The sequence below is a fragment of the Chiloscyllium punctatum genome, chromosome 37 (assembly GCF_047496795.1).
Source record: "Chiloscyllium punctatum isolate Juve2018m chromosome 37, sChiPun1.3, whole genome shotgun sequence".
NCBI lineage: Eukaryota > Metazoa > Chordata > Chondrichthyes > Orectolobiformes > Hemiscylliidae > Chiloscyllium > Chiloscyllium punctatum.
The window spans coordinates 29387732-29410051 of record NC_092775.1 but is presented as its reverse complement, the minus strand read 5'-3'; the positions used below and the strand labels follow the sequence as shown (position 1 = coordinate 29410051).

The 22320-nt window shown below is 40.8% G+C and overlaps 1 protein-coding gene across 4 annotated transcripts in view; it reads left to right on the top strand.

Moving 5' to 3' along the window:
• Positions 1–22320, top strand: part of LOC140462958 (breast carcinoma-amplified sequence 1-like) — a 120597-nt gene that overhangs the window by 62138 nt on the left and 36139 nt on the right. For 3 of the 4 annotated variants that reach the window (XM_072556514.1, XM_072556515.1, XM_072556517.1), the window contains 4 exons: positions 14326–14490; positions 15272–15334; positions 17248–17415; positions 20902–20940. In XM_072556514.1, coding sequence (XP_072412615.1) covers positions 14326–14490; positions 15272–15334; positions 17248–17415; positions 20902–20940 — 435 coding nt within the window. The remainder of the gene's footprint in view (positions 1–14325; positions 14491–15271; positions 15335–17247; positions 17416–20901; positions 20941–22320) is intronic. The other variant, XM_072556516.1, reaches the window with a different exon arrangement.

The window sequence follows — 22320 nt, the reverse complement described above, 5'->3', positions numbered from 1 at the left end:
GAGAAACAAATGTATGGAAATATGCTAGTCACCGCTTCTTAGTAAGATTCTGAACTCATTGTTTAAATCTTAAATGATAAATCTGAAATTTTTTCTCAATTTTGAGATCTCAATTTTTAATTCTCTGTATGTTTCCACATACAGCGATATTGTCCATGTCACTCAAGACTTGAATGATATAAACCAAAATCAGTAATACTGTTGTCAAGTGGTACCAAAATTGGACAATAACTAAAATATTTCTGTAACCAAAATTACAACCTACTTTTTTGTTTCAATACAAAGGTTATAGTGGGAAGAACAGAGCAGGAAGTTTAATATTGGATTTCTGGAATAAATGTATGCTCAATGAGCTGAACAAATAAATATTTATAGATTTATTTGTAGTACTGTTAAGATTACATTTGTACTTTTGAGATGATCAGTTCCAGATCAGCTATTCCAGAGCTCAGTTTTAAGCTGCAGCCGACTGTCATAGATTTGCAGCAAAATAGACTTAGGGATGACATTTTAGAGCATAAGACCATAAGACATAGGAGTGGAAGTAAAGCCATTCGGCCCATCGAGTCCACTCCGCCATTTAATCATGGCTGATGGGCATTTTAACTCCACTTACCCGCACTCTCCCTGTAGCCCTTAATTCCTTGCGAGATCAATAATTTATCAATCTCTGCCTTGAAGACATTTAACATCCGCTGCGCTCTGTGGCAATGAGTTCCACAGTCACCACTCTGTGGTTGAAGAAATGTCTCCTCATTTCCTTTCTAAATTGACCCCCTCTAATTCTAAGGCTGTGTCCACGGGTCCTAGTCTTCCCGCCTAACAGAAACAGCTTCCCAGCATCCACTCTTGCTAAGCCATGCATTATCTTGTCATTTTGTCATTTTGTGAATCTAGATCTTATTGGAAGCAAGCCCAGGGAAGTAAACAGAGAGAAAAAAAAGGTACAAAGCAGCAAAACTGTGAAGTGAGCATACAGGGCATACTGTAGTTCCATTTCCAGATATACAAGGCAAGTCCGAGTACTGTGTGACATTTCCCAAGTTTTACTTTTTTTTCCCTTAAATCTATAGCTTTGCTTTGAGATGCTGAATAGCAATGCATAATGCTGTCTTGTATTAAAAAGTACTAGTTTGTCTTCATAAACTGCTGTACAAATAGTGGAAGAAAATATATTACACCAGAACAGCTTAAACACACCACACATCGTAAAAATAGTCACAGTTTAGGTATCCTTGGAGACAATTTCAAATCATATGATCCGTAATTCAAATTGCAGTTGGGTTAAGTTAAACACTGTGTAACAGTGCAAAAACACATTTGAACTATTTGTCCTTGTTCAGAGAATTATTTAATATCATGGAGGTAAAAGTCCTTTTTACAAATAAAGGATCAGCTGTATCATATTTATTAATTTTAACAGACACGAATAATGTGGGACTGTACAGTTTTGTTGAAGGTGATGCACTAAGTTTATTAATGGGAGTGGATTACATGGTGAATCACAATACTCCACCTACACTCCACAAAAACAAGCTTCTACCTAATATTTATAACTGATATAATATTTTGTGACATATTTTGCTTTGATATTTTAAGAAGTAAAATTAGATTGAAGAACTTATTCTCTTGGATTTATGATTTTCTTTGGAATAAGCCACACCATATTTAAAATATTTTGATTATTAGATGGTGTATTTGGATAATTAAGCAATACAGTTAATACAAATGGATTTAGAAGTAATGTAAATGTTTAAATGAACATCTATTAACACATGTGTACATGGTTACTACAAGGAACCGCAGCCATCTGGTTTCTCATCCAAGTAGTTATTCTCTATGCATGAAGCTCAATCCCAAGCCCCTGACCATGTAAGCAATCTCAGCTGAGCCAATCGTGTCCTCAACCTATGACTATACTTGCAGATTTTTTATTTTGAGCGACTGGATAATGATCAGGAGTAGGAACCTTGTGAATCTTTTATCTTTCTTTTGTTTGTGTGCGCAGCAGCCAATTATAGCAATCCAGTAATTGAAGTTAGCTAGCAGGGAGTTGAAGAGAAATTGAATTCAGGTTTTTTGATCTGTGTGGTTAAGAGTTAAGAGTTAAGGAGCCCTAATTTAAGGCTGAGATGAGGAGAAACATCTTTGCTGAAAGGGTTGTGAGTCTTTGGAACTTGGTGTCGTTAAGAGCTTTTGGGAGCAGACTTATTATGTATGCTTAAAGCTGTGATAGACAGATTCTTGATCAAGGGTTATGGGGAAAGGGCAGCTAGATGGATGTGAGGAATGGCTTTTGCCTGAAACGTTGATTTCGCTGCTCGTAGGATGCTGCCTGAACTGCTGTGCTCTTCCAGCACCACTAATCCAGGATGTGAGGAATGTCAGATCAGCCATGAGCCTATTGAATGGCAGGGCAGGTTCGAGGCTGCCTTAACCCTAACCATAACCCTTGTCCTGTTCCTATTTCTTAGCTTATTCAGATCTTACAGCACTTTCCATTTTGGAAGCAATTGTTGTGTCATCAGCATCTTACCCGACAGGGGCTGCTCTCATTAGAGAGAGAAGCGACTGGTGGTGATTTAACCTGAGGGTCACAGATCTCAGACAAAGGAAAAGGTTGAGAAGAAGAGTTCTTCACGGTAATCTCAAACCAGTGATGGGAATTGAACCCACACTGTTGGCTTCACACTGCTCTGTAAACCAACAATCCAGCCAACTGAGCTAAATTGATTCCCTGGAATCAATTTTTAATTAATTTAAAATATTCTAATAATAGAAACTGATCATCAGCAAAGCGATATTTCTGATTGGTATTATTAAGAGTAGAAAAATGTGTTGCTGGAAAAGCGCAGCAGGTCAGGCAGCATCCAAGGAGCAGGAGAATCGACATTTCGGGCATAAGCCCTTCTTCAGGAATGAGGAAGGTGTGCCAAGCAGGCTAAGATAAAAGGTAGGGAGGAGGGACTTGGGGGAGGGGCGTTGGGAATGCGATAGGTGGAAGGAGGTCAAGGTGAGGGTGATAGGCCGGAGAGGGGGTGGGGGGTGGAGAGGTCAGGAAGAAGATTGCAGGTCAAGAGGGCAGTGCTGAGTCCGAGGGTTGGGACTGAGATAAGATGGGGGGGAGGGGAAATGAGAAAGCTGAAGAAATCTGCATTCATCCCTTGTAGTTGGAGGTTCCTAGGCGGAAGATGAGGCGTTCTTCCTCCAGGTGTCATGTTGCCATGGTCTGGCAATGGAGGAGGCCAAGGACCTGCATGTCATTGGCGGAGTGGGAGGGGGAGTTAAAGTGTTCAGCCACGGGCGGTTGGGTTGGTTGGTGCGGGTGTCCCAGAGGTGTTCTCTGAAACGTTCCGCAAGTAGGCAGCCTGTCTCCCCAATGTAGAGGAGGCCACATCGGGTGCAGTAGATGCAGTAAATGATGTGTGCAGAGGTGTAGGTGAATTTTTGATGGATATGGAAGGATCCCTTGGGGCCTTGGAGGGAGGTGAGGGGGGAGGTGTGGGCGCAAGTTTCACATTTCTTGCGGTTGCATGGGAAGGTGCCGGGAGTGGAGGTTGGGTTGGTGGGAGCTGTGGACCTGAAGAGGGAGTCGTGGAGGGAATGGTCTTTCTGGAACGCTGATAGGGGAGGGGAGGGAAATATATCCTTGGTGGTGGGGTCTATTTGGAGGTGGCGGAAATGACGAAGGATGATACGATGTATCTGGAGGTTGGTGGGGTGGTAGGTGAGGACCAGTGGGGTTCTCTCCTGGTGGCGATTGGAGGGGCGGAGTTCAAGGAGCGGGAAGTGGAGGAGATGCGGTGGAGAGCATCGTCAACCAGTAAGAGTAGGTAACAATGATTTCCATAGAGGGTACAAGTGTCCCTTGATTTTGTATAGATTCATTGTGAAAACTCTGTATAGACTCAGGTTGTTGTGTTTGTGTTTTATTACAATCCCAATAACAAGGCTCATAATGTTTTTCTAAAAATAAATTAAAATTTCCAATTTGCTAAAAAGATGACATGGCAAGATTTGAAGCTTTCACTGTAATGATCAACGCTGGCTATACACTATTCATGTTGGCACCTTATACTATAGAGTTTCAAACAGAGCTTTGCCCTTTAACTGCAAGCACTGTTGGAAATCTTCCTTGGGTAGCTCTGAGGATTTTCTTCCATTTTCCTTTCACCTTTATAACTGGATTCATGGTGAGGGGTTTCCTTGGAGTTTCTCCCTCGAGCTCAAGGTAGGCAAGTGCTCTGGTCTCATTTTAAATTGTCATTGAATTTAGTCATTTCAATCTGAGCATGAATTCTCACTAGCATTCCCACACAGTGAATCAAAGAGACCTCTGTCCACAGCTGCACTTTTCCCAGATCCTGGCAGATTAACTTGCATGTGAAATTCACTAATATTTTAGGAAGGTGTGTAATTCGATTCTTCATGTTTACTCATGTCTCTCCCCCATCTCCTGACAACATAAATAACACAGCCATCATATCCTGGTAGAAATGCTGATTACCTGATCTTTAAATCCTAACTATATTGTAGCTTGGAAATGAATGAACGGTTTAAACTATCACAATTTGTAACCTAGCTTTCTAAACACTTTCCTGGGATTATGGAATTTCCCAACCTAACCATATAAACATATATATTGCTGCCTTAAGTCTTCAAGCATGAATACCTTAGACTTTCTTTTGAGCAAAACAATTAAGCATTGCCTTTAATCAATAAGAACTCCAATGCTCAGCCTATTGACAGAATTCAGAATAGGTCACATGATTCATTTCATCTTCCTATAATACATTAACAATTGTATAAGCCTCCCATTTGGAACAGCTTATGCATACAGGTGTACATTATTATTCATTTAAAAATAAATCTTACCACATATTACCACACATACTACAACTCATGGGGCCTCAGCGAAGAGCCAGTAATAGATTTGGCAAGACCTTGTTGAGGCCACAAACAAAGCCAAAGTTCTGAATTTAACTGAGTCCTAAATCAAAGGGTATGGTTTCCCTCAGGCTGAAGGGGGCTTAACACTAGGCTTGGAGTGGGACTCGGGGTTGGGGAGAAACTGCAGAACCTGGGACTGCACTTATGGATGACACCCATCTTATGAAGAATGGTGGGCCATCTGTGAGTGCTACCAGTACAATCAGAGGGGGTGTGATGGTTGTTGCTGAGGTGGATGAGAGACCTAGGGCCTAAAGCAAGTAGGTGAAGACAAACTCTTAAATATCAAAAGACTGGGGGCTGGAAGAGAAACCCCACCACCACCACCACCATAAGAAACAAATCACCATTTCCTCCCTTGATTAGTTTCATAACCCTTTCCTCGGCAACATCTGGGGCAACATCTATATAGCTGGTAGATTCTTCACACAGCAGAAATTGATCCACAGTCACTAAAATGTTGTGTGCACTGTTAAATGCCCCATAATAGGACCTTGGAGAAATTTGGCTGCCTACCTCCTCTTAAGAGTGTTCACTCATCCCCACTTCCCAAGCTCCTCTGCTTATGACCAGTAAAACTTAGCTTAGAGCCTGTGGGCTATAGGACAGTGGGGCTAGGCTGAGACTGAATAATGAGTCTGATCAGAAAAGAGAAAAAGAGGAGTTCAAGTGCAGCATCTGCTGGATTGGAAGGATGGGGAGAATAGAGTCTGTGATTCCAAAATTAAGATGTTTGTTCTATGTCCTTCGAGAAGACAATGAATGGAAGCTCTCATTAGCGACATATTAGGTGTCATTTTAAGTACCTACAATCATAGATGATGGTAACTGCTGTTCGCTTTTGTATTCATATAAAAATCTCAGGTCTGCCTTAGATATTCCTGCATAGATGAATGAAACCCTTTGCTTGGCATACTTGGCAAGGATCTAAAACTATGGTGTCTCTATTAGGTGAAACAGTAAACAGATTAATATTGCAGCCATTACAGACACACACGCTATTATATGAAGATGTTTGAAATCCTCATGTCAGGATTTGAGCAGATATGAGGGGAGTCCAGAATCATATCTTGGTTTCAGCTGAAGTTCACAAGAAACACTTCCACTAACTGTTAACTTGTCAATTGCAACAAGAAGCTCTGGCAGGAGATAGGGAAATTGTCTGTGGGCGTCCCCTAGTGTTGCACTGTAGATCTCTCACTATTTGTGTAGGAGATGGAAAGGATAGTTCCAAGCGCATTTTGTGAGCCATTTTGGGAGATGCAGGTCAGGAAAGGCATAGGAGAAAGTGAGGACTGCAGATGCTGGAGTCGATTCTCCTGCTCCTCGGATGCTGCCTGGCCAGGAAAGGCATACGAGCAAGGCATGGGAACAAAGTGGGGTGACTGCGGTGAGGCGGGGGAAGGGGGTGTGTGGCAGGTGGGGAGCAGGACAGGGAAGCATGGAGCTAGCCTGCTGCCATTGAAAGACCGAGATCAGTTTGACAGGATTTTCATTTTGTGATGTGTGAAGATAAAACAAAATGTCAGATAATTTCTTCAAAGTCAAGACATAGGGGAGTTTTTGAGGGGTGAGATATTGGGGACAAGCTAATATTGAAGAAGGTCAGTAAAAGAGGGATAGCAGCAGGCGGTGAATCCAAAGAAGGACCGGATTTTGATCAAGCATCAATTTTGATAACTCATGTGCAGAGAGCCCAGGAGACTGATATGCGCTGGCAACTGAGGTTCAGACCTATTGCCAGCGCTGATACTGATTGGAACTCTTGAAAAAGGGCAGACAACACTCTGGCACAAAGTAGGACCTTTCACTGGGAAAATCCCATATCCCAGGTATTTGGTGAAAGAGATGGAATTGTGTTGGCAGAATTAGACCCACTTCCACGTTCCCACCTCTGATATGAAAATCCCATACACACTGTTAACAGATGAACTGAGCTCAAAACCCATAAGACTGTCAGTAAAAAAAGCCAAAAATTATACTGTGTTCATAATCGGTAGCCACTATTGTTCAGAGTACTGGTATCTGTTATGTATCAATGTTTTTCATTCAGGTCTTCATTGAATGAGACTTGATGAGATATAGTCATGAAAGCTTTCCCTAAGGTGGTCATTTTTACCACAACAATGGGTTTACATTTGCCAAGTTACTGTCAAAACATTTGGAAATATTGGATTTGTAGTCATAACTTGCCAACTCAAGTGGTATACAGTCCTTTATTGGGAATGGTTTTGGGCGATTTATTTTTGACCTTCAATTTAACAACACAATTTTAATATCTGCATGTGTTTTAAGCAAGAATAAGTATGTCGAAGTTTGCATCAATTGTTACTCAAACCTTTATTCAGAAGTTTCAGTGAGATAGACCCAATAAACCATAATGTTTTGAAACAATATAAGTATTTTGAAGTATCACATCAGTTTAAGAAGAAACTACAAAAGCGGAGAAGGGAGGTGTAATATAAATTGTGATCATTTTTAGAATGCTTTGTATAATAAAGTATCTGTTGGTTCAGTAAGAAAAGCTTTGTGTTAATCCTAGCACTGGCATTCTCCATTATACTGCAAGTTCTTTTCAAAACATCTGCTAGTGCCGACACAAGCACCTCATTATCCTGCGTGAGAAGCTAGTATTTCAGTAACAATAAATGATTCATTTTCATACGACATTGCTGTTCACTCAAAGTTCAACACTGCATCAATTTACAGTTTATTTTCCAAAGGCCATAAAACAATAATAGTATTTTTCAGCTTTCTCCTTCGTAATTTGTTTTTCTTCTTTGAGCAGAACTGAAAGTATTATGTTTCAAATTCCTCATGGAGTGTGAACACTAAGATCATTGAAATGTAAACGTTGCTTCTTTATAACCAAGTGAAAAATATGTTTGTTTATCTATGTTATAACAGGAGGGCACCTGAGAGTGCTGTCTATATTGAAACTCATTGCAAAACATTTGAATTTGCTTTTGTACATATTTCTAAACAGTCCAGCCTGAATGCATATTTTTCTAAGGTTTATATTTTATACATATAAAATATATTTATAAACCATTCCATCAACATTTATTATTGTTCTTTCAAGCCTGTTCCATGTTTGGCTCACAGCAGACCCCACTCTAAAATGTGTTTGTGGCATTTCTTATTTTGAGAGACCTTGGGTTAAGTTATTTGGCTAATTAATATGTTTGTTGTTAGTTTCCAGTTTGAAGAGTCATAATTCAGTGCCCAAGTAAGGGCAGTCATTTACAAGAAAAGCAGTTGCTTTTATCAGCAGTTTCCCAGAATGAGATCAATAATGTGAGTGGTGGGTGTCATACAAATCATATGTTTTGGAGATAAGACAGATACAAGAGAAATCTGAGAGTCCAGGGCAAGAGAGAGACAACCCTTTGAGATGTTCAACTTGGTGAGCAAAGAGAAGTGAGGAATGAAGCAGCCAAGGTGGTTTCCAGGAGTAATTCTTGCAAGTAAAGAAGGATGGTACAAAGAAAACCAGTTTAAGAAGGTAGTGGAGAAGGATGACAAGAATTATCTTTGCACCTTCTAGGATATTTCTGAAGTGTGGACATATGGGGACAATAGTATTTTCTAATTAAACTTGATTGTGTCACAAAATACACTGAAATCCAATTGAAGATTGTGTTTAGAATATGATGCAGTTGCACATGCAAGAAGCTACATTTATTCACACATAAAGCACCATTCTTTATTGCTGAAACAGGGCAATGGAGAAAGACCATTCTCATGGCAATATCCTGACAATCAGTGTTGACTTGCCTGGTTTGAATTTTATCAGTTAATTATAACAGTTACCAGTTCCAACCATAGGCGAAAGTGAATACTGCAGATGCTGGAGATTAGAGTCAAGAGTGTGGTGCTGGAAAAGTACAGCAGGTCAGGCAGCATTCGAGGAGCAGGAAAATTGACATTTTGGGAAAAAGTCCTTCATCAGGAATGAGGCTGGGAGCCTCGGGGGTGGAGAGATAAATGGGAGGGGGTGGGGCTGGGGGAAAGGTAGCTGAGAGTGCGATAAGTCGATGGAGATGGGGGTAAAGGTGATAGGTCAGAGGGGAGTGTGGAGCGGATAGGTGGGAAGGGAGATGGACAGACGAGATGGGTCATGAGGGCAGTGCTGAGCTGGAAGGTTGGATCTGGGGTAAGGTGGGGGAGGGGAAATGAGGAAACTGGTGAAATCCACATTGTTACCATGGGCTTAGAGGGTCCTGAGGCGGAAAATGAAGTGTTCTTCCTCCAGGCGTCAGGTGTCCAACCAATCAGCAGACTCTTCTCTCACCATCTATTGTCACGTCCTTTTTAAATTAGGTTTCTTGTGTTTCAGTCCCGATTTCCAGGATGAACAGCTGCAAGTGTCAAGGTTCTCTTCTTTGTTGGAGTTCTGTGCTACCAAGATGTTATTATACAATCTTAATTTCAATACTTTGACTGGAGGATGCTGTGATGATATATGGGAGATGGATTGAACAGTGGAAAATTGTGGAACAGCTGGAAGAATGAGATTTTGATGGAAACCAGAGTCTGAGTGTATGTTCATGGACAGCCCACATGAGTGATGGGGGGTCTAGAAGTCTCCTCCCTAATTCTCTTCCTTTTTGCTTTCCTTGTTCTCTCAGGGTAGCCTTAAATGAGAGCAAGGAAAAGATGTGCTGTCATGATAACAAAATTGTAGAGGGATGAACAGGCTGCCATGACATTGGACAGATGTGGATGTCACTGGCCAGGCCAGTATTTATTGCCCATCCCCAGTTTGCTCAGAGGGTATCTGAGAGCCAGCCATATTGCTGAGGGCTTGGACTCACATGTAGGTCAGACCAAGTAAGGATGGCAGATTTCCTTCTCTAAAGGACATTAGTGAATCAGCTAAGCTTTTCTGACAAGTGACAATGGTTCCATGATGGTCCTTAGACTCTTAATCCCAGATTTTTAATTGAATCCAAATTCTATCATCTGCCATGGTCCTCAGAGTATTACTTGGGTCTATGGATTAATAGTCTAGTGATAACACCATGAGACCATCACCTTCCTGATGTGATATTGATGTATGAACAGCTAAAGAATCTCTGGTTCAATTTCCAGTCTCTACTACGTTAATGATCAGAATAACAGGCGGAGTGCAACTGAGCATGCAAAGGGATTCACTGTATTTTCCCCAGGTTCTGGGTGAAGGGCTGGAGATTAAAAGCCCACCCTAAAAGGAAACCTAAATAAAACAATTAAAAACCTACTTCCTGGGTGAGGTTTGGCCATCGCTCCATCTCCCAATAGGTTTGGCCATCACTATGTACATGCTAATGTAGTGCAGATCCTGATAACATCTCAGCCTACAAAGTCCCTAACTACCAGGGTCCAGTGTCCTGCTCATCTGCTCAAAACTGTAGGTTCTATTTAAAAGTGGGTGGAAAAGTAATGTAAGAAAGAGTGAATTCTTCCCCTCATTTGAACTGCACCCTGCAGTCTGATAGGGGGTACTTTAAATTAGCGCAGCAGACACTAAAGCATAGTAAAAAACAGAGGATGGTGGAGGGTTGCATTCAGACTGGAGGCCTGTGACCAGTGGTGTGCCACATGAATCGGTGCTGGGTCCACTACTTTTCATCCTTTATATAAATGGTTTGGATGTGAACATAGGAGATATTGCTAGTAAGTTTGCAGATAGCGAAGAAGGTTACCTCAGATTAAAACAGGACCTTGATCGGATAGGCCAATGGGCTGAGGAGTGGCAGATGAAGTTTAATTTAAATAAATGTAAGGTGCTGCATTTTGGGAAAGCAAATCAGAGCAGGGCTTATACACTTAATGCTAAGGTCCTGGGGAGTGTTGCTGAACAAAGGGACCTTGGAGTGTAGGTTCATACTTCCTTGAAAGTGGAGTTGCAGGTAGATAGGATAGTGAAGCTGGTATTTAGTATGCTTTCCTTTATTGGACAGAGCATTGAGTAGAGGAGTTGGGAGGCCATGTTGCAGCTGTACAGGGTGTTGGTTAGGCCAGTCTTGGAATATTGTGTGCAGTTCTGGTCTCCCTCCTATTGGAAGGATGTTGTGAAACTTGTAAGAGTTCAGAAAAGATTTACAAGAATGTTGCCAAGGTTGGAGAATTTGACCTATAGGGAGAGGTTGAATAAGCTGGGGCTGTTTTCCCTGGAGCGTCGGAGGCTGAGGGGTGACTTTATAGAGGTTTATAAAATCATGAAGGGCACAGATAGGGTAAATAGACAAGGTATTTTCCCTAGATTGGGGGAGTCCTGAACTAGAGGGCATAGGTCTAGGGTGAGAGGGGAAAGATGTAAAAGAGACCTAAGAGCAACCTTTTCACGCAGAGGGTGGTACGTATATGGAATGAGCTGCCAGAGGCAGTAGTGGAGGCTGGTACAATTGCAACATTTAAAGACATTTGGATGGGTATATGAATAGGAAGGGTTTGGAGAGATATGGGCCACGTGTTGGCAAATGGGACTACATTATGTTAGGATATCAGGTCAGCATGGACGAGTTGGACCGAAGGGTGTGTTTCCATGCTGTACATCTCTATGACTCTATGACTCTAACTGAAGTTATTGTTTCCATCAGTGAGATTGGCAAAGCAGGTGGAGGGCTCCAGCTGTTCTTCTGGCTGAGCCTTTTTTGGATTTTGTAAATGAACTGTTCACACACCCAAAATGGCCTCTTGGTTTGGGAAGGCCGGAATATTCAAGTCTCCTCTGCATTACTTATCTGGTCTGGAGTAGTTAAAGGGACTGTCATACGCTGTGATAGATTGAGTTTTGTAGGGTCACAAATGCTGCTCCTGATGCAAACATGATCGCAAAATTTGGCCTGAACTTTCGATGGGCTGTTAAGGTTCGACAAGATGGAGCTTAATTTAGGTAAACATAAGGAGCTGCATTTTGCTGGGGCAAATCAGAGCAGGACTTATATACTTAATGGTATGGTCTTAGGGAATGTTGCCGAACAAAGAAACCTTAGAGTGGAGGTTCATAGCTCCTTGAAAGTGGAGTCACAGGTAGATAGGATAGTGAAGAGGTGTTTGGTATGCTTGCCTTTATTGGTCAGTGCATTGAATATAGGAGTTGGGAGGTCATGTTGTGCTGTACATGACATTGGTTAGGCCACTTTTGGAATGCTGCATTCAATTCTGGTCTCCTTGCCATAGGAATGGTGTTAAGCTTGAAAGGGAGCAGAAAAGATTTACAGGGATGTTGCCAGGGTTCGAGCTACAGGGAGAGGCTGAATAGGCTGGGGCTGTTTTCCCTGGAGTGTCAGAAGCTGAGGCATGACCTTAGAAGTTTATAAAATCTTGAGGGGTATGGATAGGGTGAATAGTGAAGGTCTTTTCCCCCAGGGTAGGGGATTCCAAAACTAGAGGGCATAGATTTAAGGTGAGAGGGGAAAGATTTAAAAAGCACCTAAGGGGCAACGTTTTCATGCAGAGGGTGGTATCTGTAAGAAATGAGCTGCCAGAGGAAGTGGTGGAGGCTTATACAATGACAATATTTAAAAGGCATTTGGATGGGTATATGAATAGGAAAGGTTTAGAGGGATATGGAGCAAATGCTAGTAAATGGTCTAGAATAATTTAGGATATCTGATCATCAGGGACGAGTTGGACCGAAGAGTCTTGTTTCCGTGCTACACACCCCTAGGACTCTATGAGTCTCGAAAGAGTTCAGAAAAGATTTACAAGGATGTTGCCGGGGTTGGAGAGTTTGAGCTATAGGGACAGGAGGAATAGGCTGGGGCTGTTTTCTCTGGAGCGTCAGAAGCTGAGCAGTGATCTTATAGAAGTTAATAAAATCATGAGGGTCAAGGGTAGGGTGAATAGCCAAGATCTTTTCCCCAAGGTAAGGGGAGTCCAAAACTAGAGGGCATACCTTTAAGGTGAGTACGGAAAGATTTAAAAGGGACCTAAGGGGCAACATTTTCATGCAGTGTGTGATGCTTGTGTGGAAGGAACTGTCAGAGGAAGTGGTGGAGGATGGTACAATTACAGCATTTAAAAGGCATCTGGATGGGATATAAATAGGAATTATTTAGAAAGACATAGACCAAATGCTGACAATTGGGACTACATTAATTTAGATTATCTGGTTGGCATGGACGAGTTGGACCGAAGTGTCTGTTTCAGTGCTATATATCCCTCTGACTCTATGATATAAGATGGTACCAATCCATAGAACATAGCATACACCGTGCATCATGATATGCTTTACAACTCTCAGTTACACAGGTTAGTAAGATCCTTCCTATTCCTGGAGTAATTCTCACTACCCAGAATTCAAGCTACTCATTAAACTTGTGACACAGCTGTTGATTGAGTATTGTAATTCCGTTTTGCGCAAGGTATAATCTTCCTGCTCAACAGAGAAGTACATTGGAAACCTGCCTTAAAATTTCTTTCTTCAGCTAACTTCTTCACATCAGCTTAAAAAACATTAGATTTTGAAACTCTTTACTTGTTGCTTAGGTTTTGACTGTTGGCAGTAGTTAGATTGATTTTCTTTCAGCTGTATTTGTATTTAACTGCTGAAACCAGGAATTGCTGGGAAGCTAAACATGCCTCCCCCTCCTGTTTTGTCAAAGCACAGCTCCTCCCTCCACAGCAATCCCAAATTAATATTGCCAGGTTTCAGAAGTCCTCCCATAATTCTAGGACAAATCCAAATGCGTATGTCCCATTCCACCATCTCCCCATCCTGCCTCCTGTCCCCCAGTGCTATAGGAGGGACAAAAACATGTTTGAAGAATGTTGTTGCCTATCAATTCTTTGGGAGCAAACAGTTCTGCAGACCCCTACCTATACAGCCCATGCAGACTTCCTCAATGATATCAATTAAAAAGCCATAGGATTCCACATCCACCAATGACGATGTTTGCTCCTGGCCAATCTATGCAGACTACAAAGCAGTGCTACATGGTGTGCTACAAATTCTTTGTACATCAAATCCGAGTCTGTCTGTCTCAATACCAGAGTGCCAGAAGCTGAGCAGTGTTGTATTGGGGAGTATTACTCCCCAATACAACTAAACTCTGGCTAGCATTATTAATTATCAGATGTCTCTGTCCAGTTACTACATTTTACCAGCTATCTTGCTTTATATTCTCAGCTTTGATATCCATACAAGGTAAAAATATGTCTTGAGGTATCAAGGTAGCTCAGTTATAATTTTCACACTAAAGCAAAGAGATTTGTGAAATTTAGTCTCACAAATGCCAGCATACAAATCCAATTCTAATTTTAAACTATAACAATAAGTCAGCAGCCTGATTTACCCCTTAGGTGGTATAAATGTGATAACAGCAGACATCTTCTGACTCATTGCAAACTACACAATTCAACTTTATTCTCAATTGTGTATTTCAGGAAACAGGTGACAGCAATAAGGACTATACAACACCGTCACACGGTAACAAAGTATCTCAAAACACAACTTCAAAATCATCTAAGAACCTCCAGGAACCTGAGAAGGATAATAAAGTAGACACACCTGCAGACGATAAGTCGGTCATGAATTTCTTCAAAACGCTTGTAAGCGATGACAGGTTGTGTTGGGTTCTGTGGTCAGGAATATGTTGCTGATGCAGAAGGAACTTAAGATCTATTTAGGAATCCCAGGACAATCTGCACAAGTTTTAATGCAAGATCAATTATATTCTATCACTATTTTTTAAAGTAGACTTTCAAATTTATGTTAGAAATCTTGAGAGGGTACAGAGGAGATTTAGGAGGATGTTGCCAAGAATGGAGAACATTAACTCTGAGGAAAGATTGATTCAGTTTGGTTTATTCTCTTTGGAAAAGGCAAGGCTGAGGTTGTGTAGCTAGATCTCTGAGTTAAAGTTCCACTTGAGGACTTGATGGTAACACTAGTTGATCCTGCAGATCATTTCAATATAGCTGTCTGTAAGAGCAGGACACTTTCATATTTAGTCATTCTTGAAGTAGAGTCTTCCTCTCTCCCCACCCCTGAGAGCATCTGGTGTCACACTAATGTTGTTCCAAAAAAATCTGACCTTGGGAACAAATACAAGAATGTGTTGGTCAGCCTCATGAGTCACTAGATGCAGGAAAGCCTCTAAGTAGAAGATGGAATGGAAAGCTTGAAAATATCAGTTTTTGTTTCCCATTACAAACTCTGTATTGCCTTTATTAATTGTGTCTCTCTTAATCATGAAGACCACATATTATCATCCCTGTAACTGACTTCAGTCCATGCCACAGTCCATCTGTGTTGAAGCCTCCATCCTTGTCTTTATCATGTTTTACTCGACTACTTTGGAGTATCAACTAACTGCAATTTTCATTATAGGTGACACCAACAAAGTCTTCTTCCAAGGCAGAACTTGACTCACAGCAGACATCAGATGACAAGGTGAGCCCCTTGTTTATTTTCCCTTCCCTTTTTGTTTCTTTATATCACATATCATCTTGCCACCAGCTATCAAGTGAGCAACTCATGAGCAGGAGCATGAACAGGAAGAAGACAAAGAAGAAAATGAGAAGCAGCAGACAACAACAGAGCCCCTTTCTGTCCACACTGTCTGTGGAAAGCTAACTTCAGTGCATTATAAATCACTACAAACCCATCCTTTATTTCCTAACAGTCTTAAACTCGACCTTCCTTGTGTCACTGACCATCAAAGTGTCCGTTTGTCCACCATGCAGAAATAAAGCCACCAATGAAATAAGCATTTCAAGCAAAATTTATGAATGAAATCATGTGGTATTACATAGAAAATAAGTCAATCACTCTTTCACATTTTCTTGGTTTCTGTCTTCTGTGTGCTAGTACCAGTTAGTTAGTGCTGTTCCAGAAGCTGCAATGTGGCTGGTGGAAGGCTGCTGACATTCAATAGAGGAAACTGCCGATTGCTTTCAAGCTGATCTTGAGCAGCCACAGCTCCAGAAAACATGGTGGCATACACCATATTGCACTATCTCAGCACGGCTGGCAGAAGTCTGGGTGGCTGACTAACTGACAGGCAAATAACCACAACAATGACCTTGGATCAGAAGACCAAGATATAGGGTCAGTTTGGGTAGAGATAAAAAATAAAAAAGATAAGAGATCACTTGTGATCTGGTGTATAGAGCCAGTTACACTGTGTACGACAAGGTATAGAGGAAGAAATAAATAGGGCATGTAAGAAAGATGCCACAATAATCATGGGTGACTTTAAACTACATGTAGACTGGGTGAATGAGATTAGCAAAAATAGCCTCAAAAATTAATTCATACTGTATTCTACTCAATGTTTACAGCAGTATATTCTAGAGAAAACCAGGGAACAATCTATTTTAGATACAGGAATGACAAATGTGACAGGATTGCTCAACAAACTCATGCTAAAGGAGCATTCAGGCGACAGTGAAATAATATGATAGAATTTCATATTTAGTTTGAAGGGAAAACATGAGGGTCTATGATGAGTGTTCTAAACCTGAATGAAGGTCATTGTAAGATTGGCAGAGCCAGTTAGTATGAACTGGGAAACTGGTTTCAAAGGTCGGATATTGGAAATGTAGTGGCAGACTTTTAAGGAGATATTTAATAATTTTCAGGAAAATGTTTACGCCAGCCAGAAAAAAAAACCTCTTGGAGAAGGACACATCATCTGTGGCTCAGTAAGGAAGTTAAGGAGTCTATAAAATTTAAAGAAATGCTGTATAATTCTGCAGACATTAAACGTAGTCATAACGTTGGCCAGAAGCAGTGAGGAATGAATTTTTAAAAGTGCAGGCTGATAGAAAACTAGGTAGAAATACAAAAATAATCAGGAAGTGTTTCTACAAAAATTAAAATAAGAAAAGAGTAACCAAAGCTAGCATTTGTTCTGTAGTGAGTGAGACTGAGACAATGATGTAGAAAAGAAGGAAAATTTTGGGGGATGGGGAATTGACTAAGCATTTAAGTACAAGTATCGCAAGTCAACCTTCACTGCAGAAGATGTGGAAATTTTCTCAAAATTGCTTAAACACCCAGATGTGGAAGGAAAGGAGCAGGAACTTATAACATTCACTATGATCAGGGAAAAATTTTGACCAAAAGATTGACAAGTTAATTAAGCCTTACTTTGTAATGGCTATGGTCTGACTGCTGGAAATTGGGATTAAATTAGGTGCTTGTTTTTGACCGGTGCAGACGCAATGGTCTGACTCTATAAATGGGAACAGAGTTTTTAATTAAAAGTACGTTAAGGGATATTTGATTTTATCAGTCAGCTCGGTTTAGTGATTAATCACATACAAATGTGACAATATTGAATGCAGCTTTCTTTATTGCAGAAAAAAGTAAGTGTTGAACAGAAAGAAGCAGCAGCCAAATCTCACAAATCAGAACAAAAAGCAGCAGATCAGGAGATAACCAAGACAAATGATGCAGAATTTCTTGATAAAGCAAAACTAGAAAAGACACCAACACAAAGTCCATTTGGAAAACTGTTTAAGCAAAAGGTTAGTATCAATGCAGAAATTTGATTATTTTGAATAACAATGCTTATTAGGAATTACTATGATTTCCCCATTTTTGCATTGCTCTCCTGAAATGTAGAATGAAATAATTCTTCATATCATAGTCAAACATAGTTATACACTTAATTACAATTTTAATTTGGACTAATTCTAATGGATGTATAGCAGTCTGCATACTCAAATCCAAATTTCCATTACTAAACGGCTTTAACAAATGGCAGACCAAAAGTCAAATCCATTTACTGACTAAAATGCAATCAAACAGATTAACTAAACAGATAGAACAATTGGCCAACCGGAAATTAATAAATTGCTACCAGTACAACTTAACACTTAAGAAGAAAGAAAGTAATTGTAGAACATAGAAAAATACAGTGCAGTACAGGCCCTTTGGCCCTCGATGTTGCGCCGATCCAAGCCCACCTAACTTACACTAGTCCACTATCCTCCATATGCCTATCCAATGCCCGTTTAAATGCCCATAAAGAGGGAGAGTCCACCACTGCTACTGGCAGGACATTCCATGAACTGACGACTCGCTGAGTAAAGAATCTAGCCCTAACATCTGTCCTATACCTACCACCCCTTAATTTAAAGCTATGCCCCCTCGTAATAGCTGACTCCATACGTGGAAAAAGGTTCTCATGGTCAACCCTATCTAAACCCCTAATCATCTTGTACACCTCTATCAAGTCACCCCTAAACCTTCTTTTCTCCAATGAAAACAGCCCCAAGTGCCTCAGCCTTTCCTCATACGATCTTCCTCCCATACCAGGCAACATCCTGGTAAACCTCCTCTGCACCCATTCCAGTGCCTCCACATCCTTCCTATAGTATGGTGACCAAAACTGCACACAATACTCCAGATGCGGTCGCACCAGAGTCTTATACAACTGCAACATGACCTCAGGACTCCGGAACTCAATTCCTCTACCAATAAAAGCCAGCACGCCATATGCCTTCTTCACAGCACTATTTACCTGGGTGGCAACTTTCAGAGATCTGTGTACATGGACACCAAGATCCCTCTGCTCATCCACACTACCAAGTATCCGACCATTAGCCTAGTAACCCATCCTTTTGTTACTCTTACCAAAGTGAATCACTTCACACTTAGCTACATTGAACTCCATTGCCACCTTCCTGCCCAGCTCTGCAGCTTATCTATATCCTGCTGTAACCTGCCACATCCTTCCTCACTGTCAACAACTCCACCGACTTTCGTATCATCTGCAAACTTGCTCACCCAACCTTCTAGCCCCCCCCTCCAGGTCATTTATAAAAATGACAAACAGCAATGGTCCCAAAACAGATCCTTGCAGAACACCGCTAGTAACTGCACTCCAAGATGAACCTTTACCATCAACTACTACCCTCTGTCATCTTCCAGCCAGCCAATTCCTAATCCAAACCTCCAACTCACCCTCAATGCCATACCTCCGTATTTTCTGCAGTAGCCTACCATGGGCAACCTTATCAAACGCCTTACTAAAATCCATATACACCACATCTACCGCTTTACACTCGTCCACCTCCTTAGTCACCTTCTCAAAGAATTCATTAAGGTTTGTGAGGCACGACCTGCACTTCACAAAACCATGCTGACTATCCTTGATCACATTATTCCTATCCAGATGTTCATAAATCCTATCCCTTACAATTCTCTCTAAGACTTTGCCCACAACAGAAGTGAGACTCGGCGGCCTATAGTTACTAGGGTTATCCCTACTCCCCTTCATGAACAAGGGAACCACATTTGCTATCCTCCAGTCTTATGGCACTATTCCTGTAGACAACGAGGACATAAAAATCAAGGCCAATGGCTCTGCAATCTCCTCCCTTGCTTCCCAGAGAATCCTAGGATAAATGCCATCAGGCCCAGGAGACTTATCTATTTTCACCCTTTCCAGAATTTCCAACATCTCTTCACTACATACCTCAAAGCCATCCATTCTAATTAATTGTGACTCAATATTCACATCGGCAACAATGTCCTGTTCCTGAGTGAACACTGACGAAAAGTATTCATTCAGTGTCTCCCCAATCTCTTCAGCCTCCACACGCAACTTCCCACTACTATCCTTGACTGGACCTATTCCTACCCTAATCATTTTTTTATTCCTGACATACGTATAGAAAGCCTTTGGGTTTTCCCTAATCCTACCAACCAAGGACTTTTCATGTCCCCTCCTCGCTGCTCTTAGCTCTCTCTTTAGATCCTTCCTGGCTACCTTATAACTCTCAATCGCCCCAATTGAACCTTCACGCCTCATCTTTACATAGGCTGCCCTCTTCCCTTTAACAAGGGATTCCAATTCCTTATTAAACCACGGCTCCCTCACACGACCCTTTCCTCCCTGCCTGGCAGGTACATACTTATCAAGGACACTCAATAGTTGCTCCTTGAACAAGCTCCACACATCAATTGCACCCTTCCCTTGCAGCCTACTTTTCCAAGCCATGCATCCTAAGTCATGCCTCACCGCATCATAATTTCTGCCCCCAGCTATAACTCTTGCCCTGCAGTGCACACTTATCCCTCTCCATCACTAGAGTAAAAGTCACCGAATTGTGGTCACTGTCCCCAAAGTGCTCACCTACCTCCAATTCTAACACCTGGCCTGGTTCGTTACCCAGAACCAAATCCAGTATGGCCTCACCTCTTGTTGTAATAATGACCGCATTTTTAAAACGAATATAGGTTTACTTCAAAAACACGAGTGTTGCAGGCATATCTCTGACTTTCAAGTATAGCATACTGGCAGGGGCTGCATAAATAATCCCTTTATGTAATAGTTCACATTAAGATTAGATGGCAATTCGGCCCAACAAGTCTCCCAAGAGTAACCCACCTAGACCAATTCCCCTACCTTACATTTACCCCTGACTAATGCACCTAACACTATGGGCAATTTAGCATGGCCAATTCACCTGACCTGCACATCTTTTAGACTATGGGAGGAAACCAGAGCACCCAGAGGAAACCCACGCAGACACGGGGAGAATGTGCAAACTCCACACAGGCAGTCTCCTGACACTCGAATTGAACCCGGGTCCCTGGTGCTGTGAGGCAGCAGGGCTAACCACTGAGCCAAAATGTCAAAATGTTGCAAATATCTCAAGTATAAAGACATAAATAACCTGATAAATGCTAGGATCTTATTAAATTTAAATTAATAGGATCAAAATTCATTTCATTTCACATAGAGATGAAGAGAAGTGTAAAATACAGCTGTTGATGAACAAAATTATATTTAGTAATGTATATATTGAATGTTCAGTTATGCACGAAATTGTTCTATTTCTACTGATATTTAAAAAGATTTCTGTTCTTTGAGAGTGGTGATTGCACATTGCTGCAGGCAATTGCACTACGGAGATATAACATTTCTGAAACCAGTTATACATTTTACAACATAAAGTCCTAGTAAATGATTAATTCATTTTAATTTATTTTTCTTCACTCAGACCAGCAAAGAAGTACCACAGGTCAGTGCAATTCGCAAGGTAGGTTAATTGTATAATATATAGACTGCGATCCTATGAACCCAGCAGAGAGCTTCAGTCAAAAGAAACTAGGGTAAAAGTTGACTGCAACTCTGAAGACATGAATTGCACTCCATTCAAATGAGTTCCTTCTTGGTGGTGCTGCATTTAATATTTTACAGACTGTACTACAATTATATTAAACTTTCAAGATACTCTTGTTCATACAATAGCTGAATTTGTATCACATTAAGTACTACTTTCATTCTAAATTTCTTTTGGAGAGGCCATTTATCATCTTGCATCATTTTGCAGTGAAAGGACACAGCGGCTGTTGTTGACTTCCTTTACCTCTGCCATTGAGATCATCTAATGAAGGTGTGATTTAGAAAGAACATCACAAAAATGTCATTTTTCTTTTCCCTGAGATAAAATATCTTGCTTCTTCAACCATCAGCTCCTCTCAAGCTATGGAACATCTCTCAACTGAATTATAGGGACTTAATTACAGACAGACCTAGATTTAAACTCATGCTTTCTGATTAGGAGGCAAGCACACTACTATTTACGGTATTTGGCCACTCATAGTATCTATAATTTTTATGAATGAAAATATATTTTCAAAACTGCTTCATCCCATGTATCATGTACACTATTTAACTTCATCAGAACAACTTGGAAACTACAAAGATTCATGAGCCAGAATTCATGATAAGAATAGCAAAAACCTGAGCTGATTTATTCCTTCCTTCACTGTCTCAGAGTCAACTTAATTGCTGCATAAATTGATGCTTCTTAAATCAACACAGGGAATCTAGGGCTCCTGCTTTATATGACTCAACACAATCCAGGCAATTTATTTACACAGTGCTCATCAAGCTTAATTTGATAAACCCATTAAGTTGTTTTGATCATTAAATCAAGTTTATTGTATTATTTTTATGTTGTATTTCAATGACAGATATAAGCAATGTCTAACCTGATGGGGATGGAATACATGTGGCCACACTCCAATGCTTCAGCAGCCATCTGAATGGCTGAATTTAAGAGTGCTTTGAAGTTTTCTAGGATAGGACTAGAAAACAGTTGTCATTATAATTCCAATAAGATGATGACACAGATTGCAAATATATTTATTCATAACAAATATAGCATGGATATAAATTTCTGTTTGTAATTGCCTCCTTGAAACCATTTGATTCTTTGATCACCCATTGTACTTGTAATTCAGAAGTTTGAATATCAGAAAGGAAAATGAATGATAAGGTCCCTGTCTCCAATTCTGTGAATTAATGCTTTGTTATATTCCCAGTTCCAATTGATATTTTTAACAAGAGAGAAACAACTTAATAGTATCTTTCAGTGGTGGTTTCTGTCATGAGGAATGCAGGAGGATATGCC